This window comes from Mugil cephalus, chromosome 5 (assembly GCF_022458985.1).
Source record: "Mugil cephalus isolate CIBA_MC_2020 chromosome 5, CIBA_Mcephalus_1.1, whole genome shotgun sequence".
In the NCBI taxonomy this organism is placed as follows: Eukaryota; Metazoa; Chordata; class Actinopteri; order Mugiliformes; family Mugilidae; genus Mugil; species Mugil cephalus.
The window spans coordinates 2481558-2495509 of record NC_061774.1 but is presented as its reverse complement, the minus strand read 5'-3'; the positions used below and the strand labels follow the sequence as shown (position 1 = coordinate 2495509).

Here is a 13952-nt window from a genome sequence, read left to right as displayed (position 1 = left end):
ACAGAAGGAAGGAAATATAAGCACTTAACATGTTGATTAAACACCTTCACAATAAAACAACTCCAAACTATTTAACAACTTTCTTTTTAAACCATCATTTCCCCACATTAATGTTGCCCTGTTCTAATTTGTTGACATTGTCTGAGAGGAGAGCTGACCACTTTGTGTTTATAATGTTGCTGCAACTGAGAACAGTCATTGCAGTAAAAATTGGAATCAGGTTAATCACGATGATGGATTTAATTCTGTTTTCCATCTGTCATGCTCCGTGCCTTTTCTTCCTGCCTGCCCGTTCCCTCCCCTCTCCACCTCTTCCTCCTTCCAGTCATTTTTGCAGTGTGTGTGAGGAAGTGAATATTTGCATTGATTAAGTTTTGGAGAACTTAACCCCACTGCCTTGAAAATGTGGAGTCGTTGTTGTTGCATGTGAAAGGAGCGGGAACTATGCAGAGAATGATGCTGAAGCACCTTGTTTCTTTTCAGTTGTGGGTTTTGGAGTGCTGCTGGGTGGTTGTTAAGTGAGGAGGGGGCGCAGTACACATCACCCATAAGTGTCCACTCGAGTAACAGTGAGTGTCCCCTCAAGAGGATTCGTCAAAGTCTTTCACATGTTTCTCAGCGCTCCCTGCTTGATTACCTTGATTACCAACTCAGACACTCTGTTACTCCTTATTATTTAGCTGTTTGTATTTCGATTTGCTATTTCTTTCTTTTGTTTTTCATGTTGCTAAACGTGACTGTGGCCTCTGATGACTAGGATGGGAATTTTGCTGGCGTACTGGTGCAAATCTGCTGGTACGATCAAGTGATAAGTAAACAACATTACCAATCAGTCAAAGATATGTAGATTTTTTGAGTCATTTCTGTGCATTTCCTGATATCCCATCAGTCAGGGACAACCTTTGAACAAAGACAGTTGTTAAGATCTTCCCTACGTTTTGTCACACAGTAATTGCTGTAACTGACAGGAATTGTCAATTGTCGTAGTTCTCTTACTAACTCTGCAGTTGTTTTCTGAGTTCTTGTTTGCACACGTTCATCCATTATCACCAAGAACTCTCGCTTATTTTCTCCTCCAGCTTCTGTCTCCCCCTTTCTCCCTTCTTTTGTTACTCTTGGACAAACACTGAGAAGGTTGGCCTTAATTGCGTTAAACAAACTCTGATACTTTAAAGCAGTGCCACATCCTCTAATATTCGGTTTCACATAGTTTTGCTCACACACATAATGAAGGACACGGTGCACTTTGTGATATGAGTAATAAGGCACCTGTACATTTTTTTTTTTTTTTTTTAACTTATTGTACACTCAAAGGATGCAGCTATGCCAAAACACACAGAGAAGTAAAGTTACACCTCATTCTAGCTGTGGGAAAGTTGCTTTGGAAACCTTTGAAAACACGTTTTCTGTAGGATTTTTGTTAACAGCAGGAAAATGTTAAAAAAGCAAGTTAAAACACATAGTCCACCCTGAAAAAGAATTCAGAAAGGATGGAAAAGAAAGACATAACGATAGTCTGTGTAGTGGTATGTGATGAAATTAATATATAAGAATATAGGAATAATACTTTAATTCTATGGGAATTACTGAATTCACTGAACAACTGCAGTTGGGAACATTTTCTACATTTTGCAAATTACACCTAAGTGCTTTTAGCTGACATTTCGCTAAACGGGATTTTATTTGTATTTTTTTTAGCTTACTGATGATCTTTTAAAATATTGTTAATATTAAATATTATATTAGTGGGCCAAATTAAAAGCAGATGTCAATTTTCCCTCTTCGATTTTCACTGTGACGCGACAGTGAAAGGAGTGGGGGGTTTTCATAGAAGGAATGTGATGCAAGAGATTTCAAGCTTCAGTGAAAGTCAATACCAATTAAACTCTCAGTAATCGTACAAAACGCATGCCTCACTTCTGTTTTGGGGTGGATTTCCTCTTCAAAATGAGTCACTACTTGGGCCTCGGGAAAAAGTCTCGTTGACTGACAGATGGCACCCAGTACGGAGAATTGAAGTCAAAGCTAGCAGAGGGTATTTAAGACCCATTAGGGGTCTATGAGAGTTTGACTTGGCATGCAATCAGTAGAAAATAAGCCATACGCACTCACACACATACACATGCACATACACAGATGTAAATGGAGCATGAAGGCAAACAGGAGGGGGGAAAAACGAGAAGGTGAATGGTGCTTGAGAGAAAAGACGTGTCCTTCGGACTGGCAATGCAGAAGGAACACAACAATGAAAGGGTTGAAGGAGATGAAGAGAAAAAGGTGAGTTCAGCTGAAAAGAACAAAGAGGGACAAAGCTGAGAAAGTGACAGTATGTAATAAGTGAGAAGTAGTTTCATTGAGACAATGAATGCATTTACCTTCTAGACAAACTCATTGATGTCCTTATTATAGTTGTGGTACTATTGTATTACATTTGCCACAGACCACCCCAGTGTCTGGTAAAAGATAGCGTTTTTGTTATTTTAATTAAGTTTCCATAGCTACAGCAGATATAAGTCTCTTCATCCCGACGGTGCTTTCGATGACATCTCTACCTGTTAGGACACGGATTTAAAATAGACTTCCATTGTTCGTCTTTTGTTTCCTCCTCCAGACTTGTTGATATCTCTAAGCTGAAGCCAGAAAAAAACAGGAGCCTTGTTCTTTTCTTTTTTGTGCTGTCTCTCCGTCCTGTCCATCTTCTTTCCGTCTCTTTGCTGGAAGTGAAACGAAGCGGAACGAGAGGATGTGGGACAGACAGCCATGAAATGGAGGCCAGGGCCCCTGATGAGTGTGCGATTGTGCCGACGTAAGTGCATCTGTATTTTGCTCACATCTGTCAGTGAGGTGTGCATGTGAGTGAACGGATATTTTCCAGTTCCATCTTGTTGACATGTATCTGCAAACAGATACAGTAAATATCTTCTCGTGCATCATTTTGATTATCTCCAGCGTGCAACAACAAGGTGGAAAACAGCTTTTGAAACTTGACTCCATTCTTTCAACCCCATGTGTAACTTCACAATCCTCTCCGTGTTCTTTCACATGCGCACCACACACACACACACACACACACACACACACACACACACACACACACCCCAGTATGTTTACATCCCTGTTCTCAGGAGTGCCACCCTGATTTCCGGAGAAGCAGCTTTGTCTACCTCGGTGTAAGGGCGGCATGTTGTTACAACGGCAGGACCGAGGAGAACGGAACAAATCTGAAGGAGATTAAAGGACTCTGATGGTGAAAACAGACCGCATATATACTCACTCTCTAAACCCTTCCTGCAACTGTTGACTGTTTTGCCAAATTGTGAAGAGTCACGATTTCCTCATCAGGAAAATCAACACTAGGACAGATGCTGCCTCTCTAAAGGCTTTCAAGAAACTCACTTCCTTCTTTTTTGACTGGTGCGTTTTTTCATTATTATTATTAAACTTGCTTAAGAGAAACAAAGGGAGACATTAGATGAAAGTCAAAGAAAACAAGTGGAATCTGATTCGAGGCTTGTAAAGGCAGTTGTGCAGGTCAAGATGAGGAGGCTTAAATCACTCCATGATTCCTGGTCTCCATTTTGAAATAACATCTTTTTCATGTTTAGCAAGTCATGACCAAGACCCACCGGCCCCCAGAAATATCCCCTGAGAGGCCTCAAACTCGAAAATCAACCCCAACTGAGAGGTTCCTCTAAACCGAGGAGCTGCAGCTCCAGGTTCAGTCCATGCATTTTTCTACCATTACAGAGAAAGTGCTGCGTGTAACCTGAGCAGAAATGGTACGTTTGAAAGTAGGTGGGTGAAGGCTGTGTGTGAAAGACAGTGAGTCATTTGAGATTCAGGGTAATCACGCACACTCATGCATTTCTCTTTCTGTCTCTGTGCGTGTGACTCATGGCAATTAGACTGCAAACCTTGGCCACCTCTACATCCTCTCAAGATGAGGCACCAGATATCTCAATTAAAAACTCAGAAATCGGAGAACACGAAAATGGAGGCACGGAGGAACTGACTGACAGAGAGAGATGATGTTGTGGTCTGCAACCTGAGCTGATGTGTTAGCTTCTGACCAGGAGACAGCTGCAGTCTCACATATGCAATGCAGAACAAACCGTGGATGGAGGAGTGCGGTTTGCTTTCAAAGAACTGTATGGCTAAGAAAAGTAGCCAGAAGCAGCAATTTAGTCTGCATGCAACGTCAAATTGAATTGTCATTACAAACAGGACTGTGTGACGTCAGTATGTCAGCGTGTATTAAATGATGATTGATTTTAGTTGAGTACAGCGCTGTTAGTTGACTGATCTTGGCATAAAACCACAGAAAATTAAGAAAAACTACAAACTGAATCATTTTCCTAAAACAATCAACTTTCAAGTTTTTCCATTTGTCATGTTTCCTCTTGTGATTCCATTTTTCTTACTTCAGTATTCATTACGCATGTGCCGCGTGATGAACATTAATCACATTCAAGCTCATTTATTCAAACATACAGTTGGTCTAGGTTTGATATCTTTCTCTGCCTCTCTTTCCTCTTTGTTCTCCAATTATGACCAGATGTCAGCTGCTGTGGTTGAGCTCTTAAATTACCACAAATCATCACATCAGTCACTTATGAATGAACCTGCATGCACACACACACATTTTTACGTTCACATGCACTCAAAGCAGCTGCAAGCATGCACACACACACACAGACACGCACCCGCAGACACGCACACACACACACCAACGCACACATACACACACACACACACACACACAGGTTGGGGTTCGAACACCCATACACACACAGATTCAAACCACTTCCTTCCCTCTTACGCACAACTTCCCAGCTCCGCTCCAGACATGCTCCCATTGTCATCACATCTGGTTTGAACAATAAATTTTCTATCATTCACTCTTCTGGGAGGAGAAAAACCTTCATGCAATCGCCATGAACATCAGAGACACACAGAGGGCGAGTAAGAAGAGAAAAATACAGAAAGCTCAAGAAAAGGAAGGGAATAAAGAAATGAGAGCTCTTTGGGTATTTTCAGCTTTTAAAGGACATTGAGGTTTGTAGGACTTTACCGGTGGTCCCATAAATCTTCTCACACCAACGCACACATACACAAGCCCTCAGATAAACAAGCACATATACGTACACACACACAGGATTTACTAAGGCAAACATTTGCCAACCCACACACAATAAAAGAACAAACACTTCAAGGGATCTTCTAATTTCCCCCGCCAACAAAAGCCCTCCTTGACAAAACGCCTCTCCATCACTTCCGAGCACCAGGCACGAGCACAGTGGACGCTTCAAGGCAATCAAATGCTATTACACTGGGACAAAAATGGGGACCTTCGAAAATATTGATATAAATTAAGACATGGCCAGAGAGACATGAGCCAGCCGAACGGGGAAGGAGGAATTAGGAGCGAGGTTGAAAGGTAATAAGAAAAAGGTGTTAAAGATACTTTATGTAAGAAACTGAGAGGGAAAGACAATAAGACGCAGGTGTGGGCTCATTACTGTGAAACGGAGCAGTCATAGAATAATTACCGCAGGGACCACACAGGAGAAGAGATGAAAGCAGAGAGGACAAGAAGGAAGCGAGGAAGCAAGGAAGAACCCCCGACAGAAGAAGTACAGCCCAAAAGGAACTGTTCTCAAACCACCTTAGACGGAGACAACAGCACCCATCCATCCATCCATCCATCCATCCATCCATCCACCCACCCCTCACTGCTTTGAACACTGCCAGTGCAGATTGTTCCAGCTATGAAAACACTGCTTCCCATGCTAACCGCCTCTCTGAGGAGATGCTGTGGCACGATTCCTGGCTTGAATTACAGGGAGGGCTCATATTTAAAGGTTAACCAGGTGCAGTGCAAAGAATCCCTGGGTGCCATTTGTGTAATCTTCAAATTATTACAATTATGACAGTTTTATGGATTCCAGCCTGCACAGCATTTGATCTGCTTCTACGTCTATATTTTTAACAGATTCGATTTGAGAGTTTCTGGAGGAAAATCTTAATTCAATTCATGTCAACTTGCATGCTTGCAATTTAAAATCTCCAGCTGAAGCTTTTAAATACTTCTATTTTTCATTTTTTGGACTAATTATTTTAAAAGACAGTCTAATGCCAATGTCTCTGTAGATGGTGTTGTGGTGCTCAGAATCCCATCACTCATACAGCGCTTTGGAGTTTTGTGAAAATACTCTTTAACTAAATCTAACTAGTGGCACTCAGCAGATGTATAAAACTACAATTATATCAAATACACACGAAGAGAGAGAGAGAGTTAACTTCACTTATTATTGTTTAATATGATACTATATGGTACTTTTGTACATTCATTATGTTTTATTCCAAATGTTCTCACTGCTCAACGAGGCTAACTGACAAGCTCATGATCCGTTCATGTGGGATTACCCAATCAATTGTCTCTTAAACATGTGTGTGGGCATATGTGAAGTGAATGAAAGAGACAGTGAATGAGTGTAGTATAGTGCAGTGTGTGTGTGTGTGTGTGCTTGTGTGTGGAGGGGTGCAGCAGCTGCTTGCCTGGATGACCTCAGTGGCAGCTGTTACCTCCCCCACCCTCCTGCCCCCTGTATGCCAGCTCGTCTTTGAAGTTCAGGTCAAGACCGATGCAGCTTTGAACGCATACCGATAATGATTTCTGGAGAATAAAAGGTTATGTACTGTACTGTCTGGGATTAAAAGAGCATTGTTGTGTAACTGCTTTGCAAACTTGAAAGAAAATGTCATCTGAGGGACAAAGATAAAATTTGTTATTTTATCTAAATTCATATAATTTGAGCAACAAGGCAACAAGCACATTTTATAGATGCTGATGCATCTGTGACACAAAAAAACAACAAAAATATAACTCTACTAGAAGTCTTATTAAACTTAGGCACTGTCATTTAATTTTAAATTAAACGACAAACATCATTTACCACAGTCATTTTTGGCTGGTTATATCTGTATCAGAGCATTTTACTGAAGCCCATCTTTGAAGTGCCGATGCTGGGCAGGGAGCAATGCTTTAGTCACATTCTCTGGAACGCTGTGCAGCCTTAATCTCCCTGTTGGCATCCACTCGACTGACTGAAATCTGACACACACATAAGCACGCATTCATACACACAAATCAAGCAGCATGTGCACAAACACATGGAATAATGCACGCACACACAGTGGGGTACAGAGATACTCCGGCACACAGACTCAGACGAACAAGGCTTGTATGTGTAAGTTCGCACTGACACACTGTCCTTCTTACGGGTATTTTGTTTACATGAATGCGAGTTGAGGGAAGTGGCTATACGAGCAGCAAGGTTGTCAGAGTCTGCGGGGTCACAGACACAGATTGCGAAATTATCGCAATAATCAATATCATACACACGGAGTTAAATACTTGTACACAGATGTGATATTCCACCCTGATTAAATGTCTTACACACATCACAGAGAAAATCACAAGCATCTCCTTTAATAAAAGCTTCATTTATAATTATACAAGAACACACCAGAGCAATAAATGTGGTCACTGACACACACAAAGCGCTTCACTGCCTGAAGAAATACACAAGTTTGATTACAATTTAAGAACCCCATTATTAGCCACATTATTAAAACCACTGACAGGAGAAGTAAATAACATTGACATTCATTCATGTGGATGTTACTTAGACATGTAGCACCCACCTAGACCAGACCAGGAAACCACACCCCATAACTCCTTTCTGGCAGCAGCCATCCACACCAGGATGCACACACACACAAAAAACACTTTAGGAAAAACTCAAAAAACATGAGGAACAGCACAAGCTGTTGACCTGAAAATAACAAAGACGGAAAACGTGTAATGAGGACAAGACGTTCTCAGAACCACAGAGCAAATGTGAACCTACGCAGTAAAAATGTGACATGTAAAATAAGTACACTTGTGACTGACTGCAGCAGCAACAGCAATCAAGTTAAAAACTGGAATAAAATCTACAAATTTGGTTTGATCAAATGAAAAAACAAGCTCCTATGAAATATCACGCCTGCATGTGATTGTTGCTCAACTGCTGATGTTCTTTACTCCAGGTTTGCATTGATATTTCATTAAACGTAACATATTTTTCATAAAGTACTTACCTATAACAATAAGCGTGAAGTTGATGTTTACACTGCCAAACCCATTTGTGGCCTTGCAGATGTAAGTCCCTGCATCATCTGTCTCCACTTCTTTAATACGTAGACCCTGCTGTGACACCTTGAACCGTGTCCAGCCACTGTGGATGTTGCGGTTGTCTTTGGTCCACATGATAAGGGGAGGTGGGTCGCCCTCCACAGGGCACGGCAGCTTCACAGTACGACCCAGGTGGACGCTCTGCCGATGGTTCACCCGCTCTGACACCTTGGGTGGACCTTTAGGGTAGAAATATTACAACAGAATTAACAGCAGCAGAATCCAATCCAAACTGGGGTTAAATGGGATGACGTGGATAGTCTGCACAGTCCTCACCATGTCTGATTGACAACTGGTTGATAGGAAATAAAACAATGTTCCCTAAATTGGTTGTGCTAGTCTATTTTTCGATTTGTGTTTTATGTTTGTCATTAACAGTTACCCTATTACAATACAAACTATATCCAACAAAAATCTGATTTTGTAACTGTATTCAGAAATTAGTAAACCAAATACCACATATGTTACACGGTTTTTCCTAAGCATAGGAGGTAGGTGTTGAGCAATACATGATTTTAGGACTATTACTAAACTATGTCAATAGGTTTAGCATCAAGAAAAATATGTCCTGGTATATCCCTGTATCCAAGTATGCAAGGATGAAACTCTCATATGCTCAGAAAATACACAGAAATGTTCCATTAATCTTTGGCAAAGTCTTAACTAAAATACTGACATTTTAACACATTCTCTGGGAGCCAACACAAAGCAAGCAGCAGGTTTAATATCAACTGAGATGCCGTGTCGAGACATAAAATCAGGCGTGACCTTGACCGCTCAGTAGCCGGTCTACTGTGAAACGGCACACTAAAAAAACAAAGGGGGTGGAAAAGTAGCCTGATTGAATTGGAAAGGTGGGAGGAAATGATGGAGAGAACCAAAAGTGGGAGGAGAAAGGGAGGAAGGAATGAGGGAAGGTAAGAGGAGAACCACGGAGGAAATTAAGAGAATAAGGGAGGATGGAATTTATGGGAGCAAGTCTGAGAAGAGAAGGGGAATGAAATATGGTCCAACAGGAGGAGAAGCATACAAAGAAACACAAACAGGAAGTAAGCAAGAGATGGAAGAGGGAGGTCCAGAGCTGGGACTGTGCATCTCCGTTTGACCTTTCATTACTGCTTTCAGGTTAAAACAATACTCTCCAAATATAGCAGTAAAAATGCTTAATAGGTCACCATGCAGCAAGCAATGTCCTGACAAATAACAAAAGGCAACTGTAAGGAAATCCACCATAAAACAACACACTTCAGGTCATGTCCTGTAGTTTAAATAGTTTAAGGACAAATAGTGGTTTGTGGTAACAATGCCCCTGATAGAATCTTATCAAGCAGAATACATAGGGCCTGATACATGGTAGAAACAAAGGTAAACAAACTCTTAAATGCAACACAAACACTTTGGGTGTTTACCCCCATTTGCGTGATACTTAGTTGTAACAAAGCAGTGATATTTATTCAGCAAAACTTTTATATACCCTTGTCACAAACGGTTGGGATAAGAGTCAGGCAGAAGCTGAAGTAGGTGGCACACAGAGTCACATTAATAGACTGTGTTAATAGTGATATGTTATTACTGTAGAATAAAACACGTTTTACCACAGATCTATAAACAAATATTATACGTCCACTTATTTCATAAAATTATCAAACTTCTATTTTATTCTAATTCATCATTTAAATTGTCTTTCGCCAAATAAGTGCACTTTATGTGACAGACGCTAGCGGTTGGGCTAAGCATCCCCTGGTTGACTCGGAAACAGAAAGTAATATGCGGAAAAATATGCTACCAAGTATTTGCCCTTGCATGTATTTTAACATAAAAGTGTGGGGACCACTATACTATACAAGGCTCACATTTCAGAAAAGTGAAAGCAAAAAAGACATTACTGCGCAGCAGAAGCCAGACGCCAACTGCCACTAAAATAAAATGGCTGCCTTGATTTATTCCCTCTCCCTTCAGCTGTAGATGCACGCAGAAGCAAGATGAAGCATAGTCGTATAAATAAAGATGAAGAGGCGAGAACAGATTATAAAAACGGGAGAACAGTTACAGTGGTTTCTGTCAAAACGGGCTGTTGTTTAAACAGAGGGAGCAGGAGGTGGACAAAATGATGAATGGACAGAAGTGAAATGTGTGAAAAAGGCATTAGTCACAGAGGTCTTCTCCTCCTCTCTCTTCCCTCCATTCTTCTCAATCCTGCACAGGGGAATGTGTTCGTTCAACTGTATGGTTTTCTCATCAGAGGGCCAGCTTGCTCCTTTTACCTTCTTACCCATCTATTTTTTCTTTTCTGCTTCTCCTGGTTTGCCATTTCCTTCTAATACGTACATCTCCCTGAACACGTATAAAATCAATTCTTAGTTCAACTTATCTCCAATTCCTTCTCTTTCTTTCTTTTGTGAACCTTTAACTGTTGTTGGCTGTGTGCCACTTTCACATATTGTATCTCAATGTTTTGCCCCCCAACGTTCATATTTCTTTCTTTCTATTTATTTCTTCATCCGTTTCTTCCTCCAGCAGATTCCATGAACTCTTACTACTCCCCTGCTATCTCCTTTTTCTACCTTAGCCCCCCTCTTCCTCTCACTACTGCTTCCCGTCACTTATTCCCTGTCATCACTCCTCTCTTTTCCCTATCCCTCTCTCCATTTATTCACTCATTCACACCATTCTCATCATCCGCAGACTAGTCTCTCCCTCCCTCCCTCATTTCCCCTTTTCCCTCTCTGGAGTGATTTACTGATCGCTTTTATTTTTCAGATTCTCTCACACACGCACACACACACACACACACACACACACACACACACACACACACACACACACACACACACACACACACACACACCTTCCCCAGTGTCTCTCCAAGGGGATTACAGGAGCAGGACCTTTGACTGAACCTCTCAGCTTTCGACAGTTAACCTCTCCTACATCTTCCTCCTCTGTCGCTCCGTTTTCCCTCCGTTCCCTCTCACTCCCCCCCCCCATTGAAGGAAACACATGAGCAGAGGTCTCTTTTACTTCTCCTCCCTTTTCCTCCCAGGTCCATGACCGAAGTAAAGTCTTTTTAAATCTGTCTCTTGGGGGTGAAATTGATGCCAGTAAAAAATCTATTCTTCTCCTTCATGAGACTCTGGGTCAATGTGAGTATGTGTGCACGCACATTTCTCCATATGTGTCAGTTTATGGACGAAAAATGCTACACTTACATTGGAGCGAGAAGAAATCATTTGTCAATCTGTTGAAATCTGCATTTACATTTAAAATTTGAATAGGTTTTCATCTAAATTACCAAGATTAACAGGATCTATTTTATATAATCTAAGAACGCACACATCAGTACAAAAGTGGTGTATGAACCTCTAGGGCAATGACATCAAAGTGAACCTTAAAGTGAATTAAAAAATCTCAAGACTTAAGACGAGGGAACCATGCTTGTTTTGCATGAAGCTGAAAAAGTTCAGTCTTCAGTCTATGAAGAGAGATGATTTAGCAACGAAGCTTAGATGGGCAACCAGTTAAGATAAGTTACAATGCCCGCCCTCCCCAACTTCCCTCTCTTTCCCCTGATTCAGCAGGGAGTGTTGAACGTGCCTGTCTGGTATTCTGCAGCCGAACGACAGGAAAATCCAGCCCACGTCAAACACACACACACACACACACTTGCTGAGACAGAGTCTTCCCATTCAGAGCTGCAAAACTTCTACATGAACTGAAGGAGAAAGTATGAAGGCCAAATAAAGAGGAAATCAGTTCATACATTCTGTTCTTTTAGCAGTTACTCCCAAAACAACTGCAAAAGCATTGCTTAAATTCCGTACTGTATGACGAATTAGCTTGTTTGGTTTGGAGCAAATACAGACTTTCATGTACACTAGCCTTACAATTTTCAGCTTTTATTTCTGAGGATAATATCAGTAAATTAACCCTGGATTTATTTTATATCATGCATAAGTGTCCAATATCAACAGAGTTCCTGGGGAGCGCTGTTTGGAAAGACTATGGCAGTATAATCATCTGTTCTTTAGGAAATCCTACCATCCTCACCACAAGATGACCTTATTTACAAGAGAATAAGAAGAAAAACTATGATGTTGAAAACATGTACTCTTGGTATGTGGAAATGTATAACAAAAGCAAACCAGCTAAATCTGCCTGAAACATGTAGTATAAATTACTATTCTAGACCTTGGAGATACAGTTTTAAGATAATGTTGTAGTAGATCAACACTCATTTACATGCAGAGCTTAATCGAGCTATGCTCGAAAATTGACTTGTCCTTGTCCCAATTTACATTCAACAGAGAAAATCGAATGACAGGAACATGTCCTCCTCCTCTCCATTAGGCGGCCATATGTCTTGTCGGCAGGTTAATACGCCACTCTCGCTTTCCTCCACTGATGGAACCACGTGTTGTAAAGACGCTTTACAATAGGTCAAGGGAGGAGTCAGTGGCAGTGCTGCCTTTAGGGGACGTTTGAGAAAAATCCTTGAAGAAATTCGGAGCATTTGTTTGTGATGCCGCTTGTGAAATAAAATGCTTAAGAATCGTTGTGTTTCAAAATGAGATCACATGTATGTGTGAATCGAGATCGCGATTTTTTAACAATTTATTGTGCAGCCCTATGTTACACGATCATTAATGGAAGTGAATAGGTGAATTGGCGCTACCTCATGTTCGGGAAATTGCACTGATTGAGGAATGCAAATGTCACTGTATTTATATACAGCTTGTATACGGCACACTTGTTTATTGATCATGGCAGCGTAGTGTCAAGAGATTTGGCAACAGATATCAGGCTCCGTGCAGGACACAGTGATTTATGAATATCAGCAGCCTTTTGAAAGAACGGGGGGTTGACCGGTCCATTCTTCAGGCCAATAACAAAATGAAAGCGTTATACACCATACGCCAGCATATTATCTGGGTGTCTTAATCGGATAAGGAGAACTCCAATTTAAGTTGGAGTAACGTGTTTACATGCACTTAAATTAAAGTCTTAACTCCAGTGCATTTAAGTCCAGTTAAAGTCAAATTAAGGCAATAATTAGTTTTTTTCACGTGCATGTAAACGTACTAACTGACTCAAGGTCACTTTGCTAGCTTTGTGGCCATTTTAACACTTTCATATAAAATGTCAAAATTTCCTCAGATGTGATTGACTTCATCCTGAAATTGGTAGGAATGGAATTGTAAAAAATGCTGAATTCACGTTGATCCATCTCTTTGATATCGGTCTCTCTGAGATCTGAGAAAAGTTTGCGGTCTTCATTTGGAATTTATCATTTATCATGTCTGTCAGTTGGACAGCCGAGTCTGACTGCTCCCAACTCCTGGCCAATCCAGAAATGGGCAACAAAGTGGAGTGTATATGTCATTGAGGCAAGTGGGCAACACCTAGACAGATAGCTAGTGACCTCTAAGGCACCCAACTCAGAGGGGCCTTCCTCTTAATTATGCAAATTTTTAATAATTATTTTATTAATAACTAAGGATTAATTAATTATGCAAAGGGAAATATCCCTTAATGCAATGAAGGCATTTTGGCCATTTAAGGGACTGCTGTTGTCGTTTGGTTTAGTGCAGTATTAAATCCAATCCAATCTGTAAAAGTTCATGCAATTCAGAAAAATGTATTAATGTCTCGCTTAGTTCAGTCGGGTGTGTGCCAGTACCATCTAAAATAATCTGGTCTAATCAGTCATGTTTGC

The 13952-nt window shown here is 40.9% G+C and overlaps 1 protein-coding gene across 1 annotated transcript in view; it reads right to left on the bottom strand.

The window, feature by feature from the left end:
• LOC125008432 (fibroblast growth factor receptor-like 1) overlaps nucleotides 1-13952 on the bottom strand; it is a 63931-nt gene that overhangs the window by 29326 nt on the left and 20653 nt on the right. Inside the window, exon 3 of the mRNA XM_047585662.1 lies at nucleotides 8146-8418. Within this exon, the coding sequence (XP_047441618.1) occupies nucleotides 8146-8418 (273 nt within the window). The remainder of the gene's footprint in view (nucleotides 1-8145; nucleotides 8419-13952) is intronic.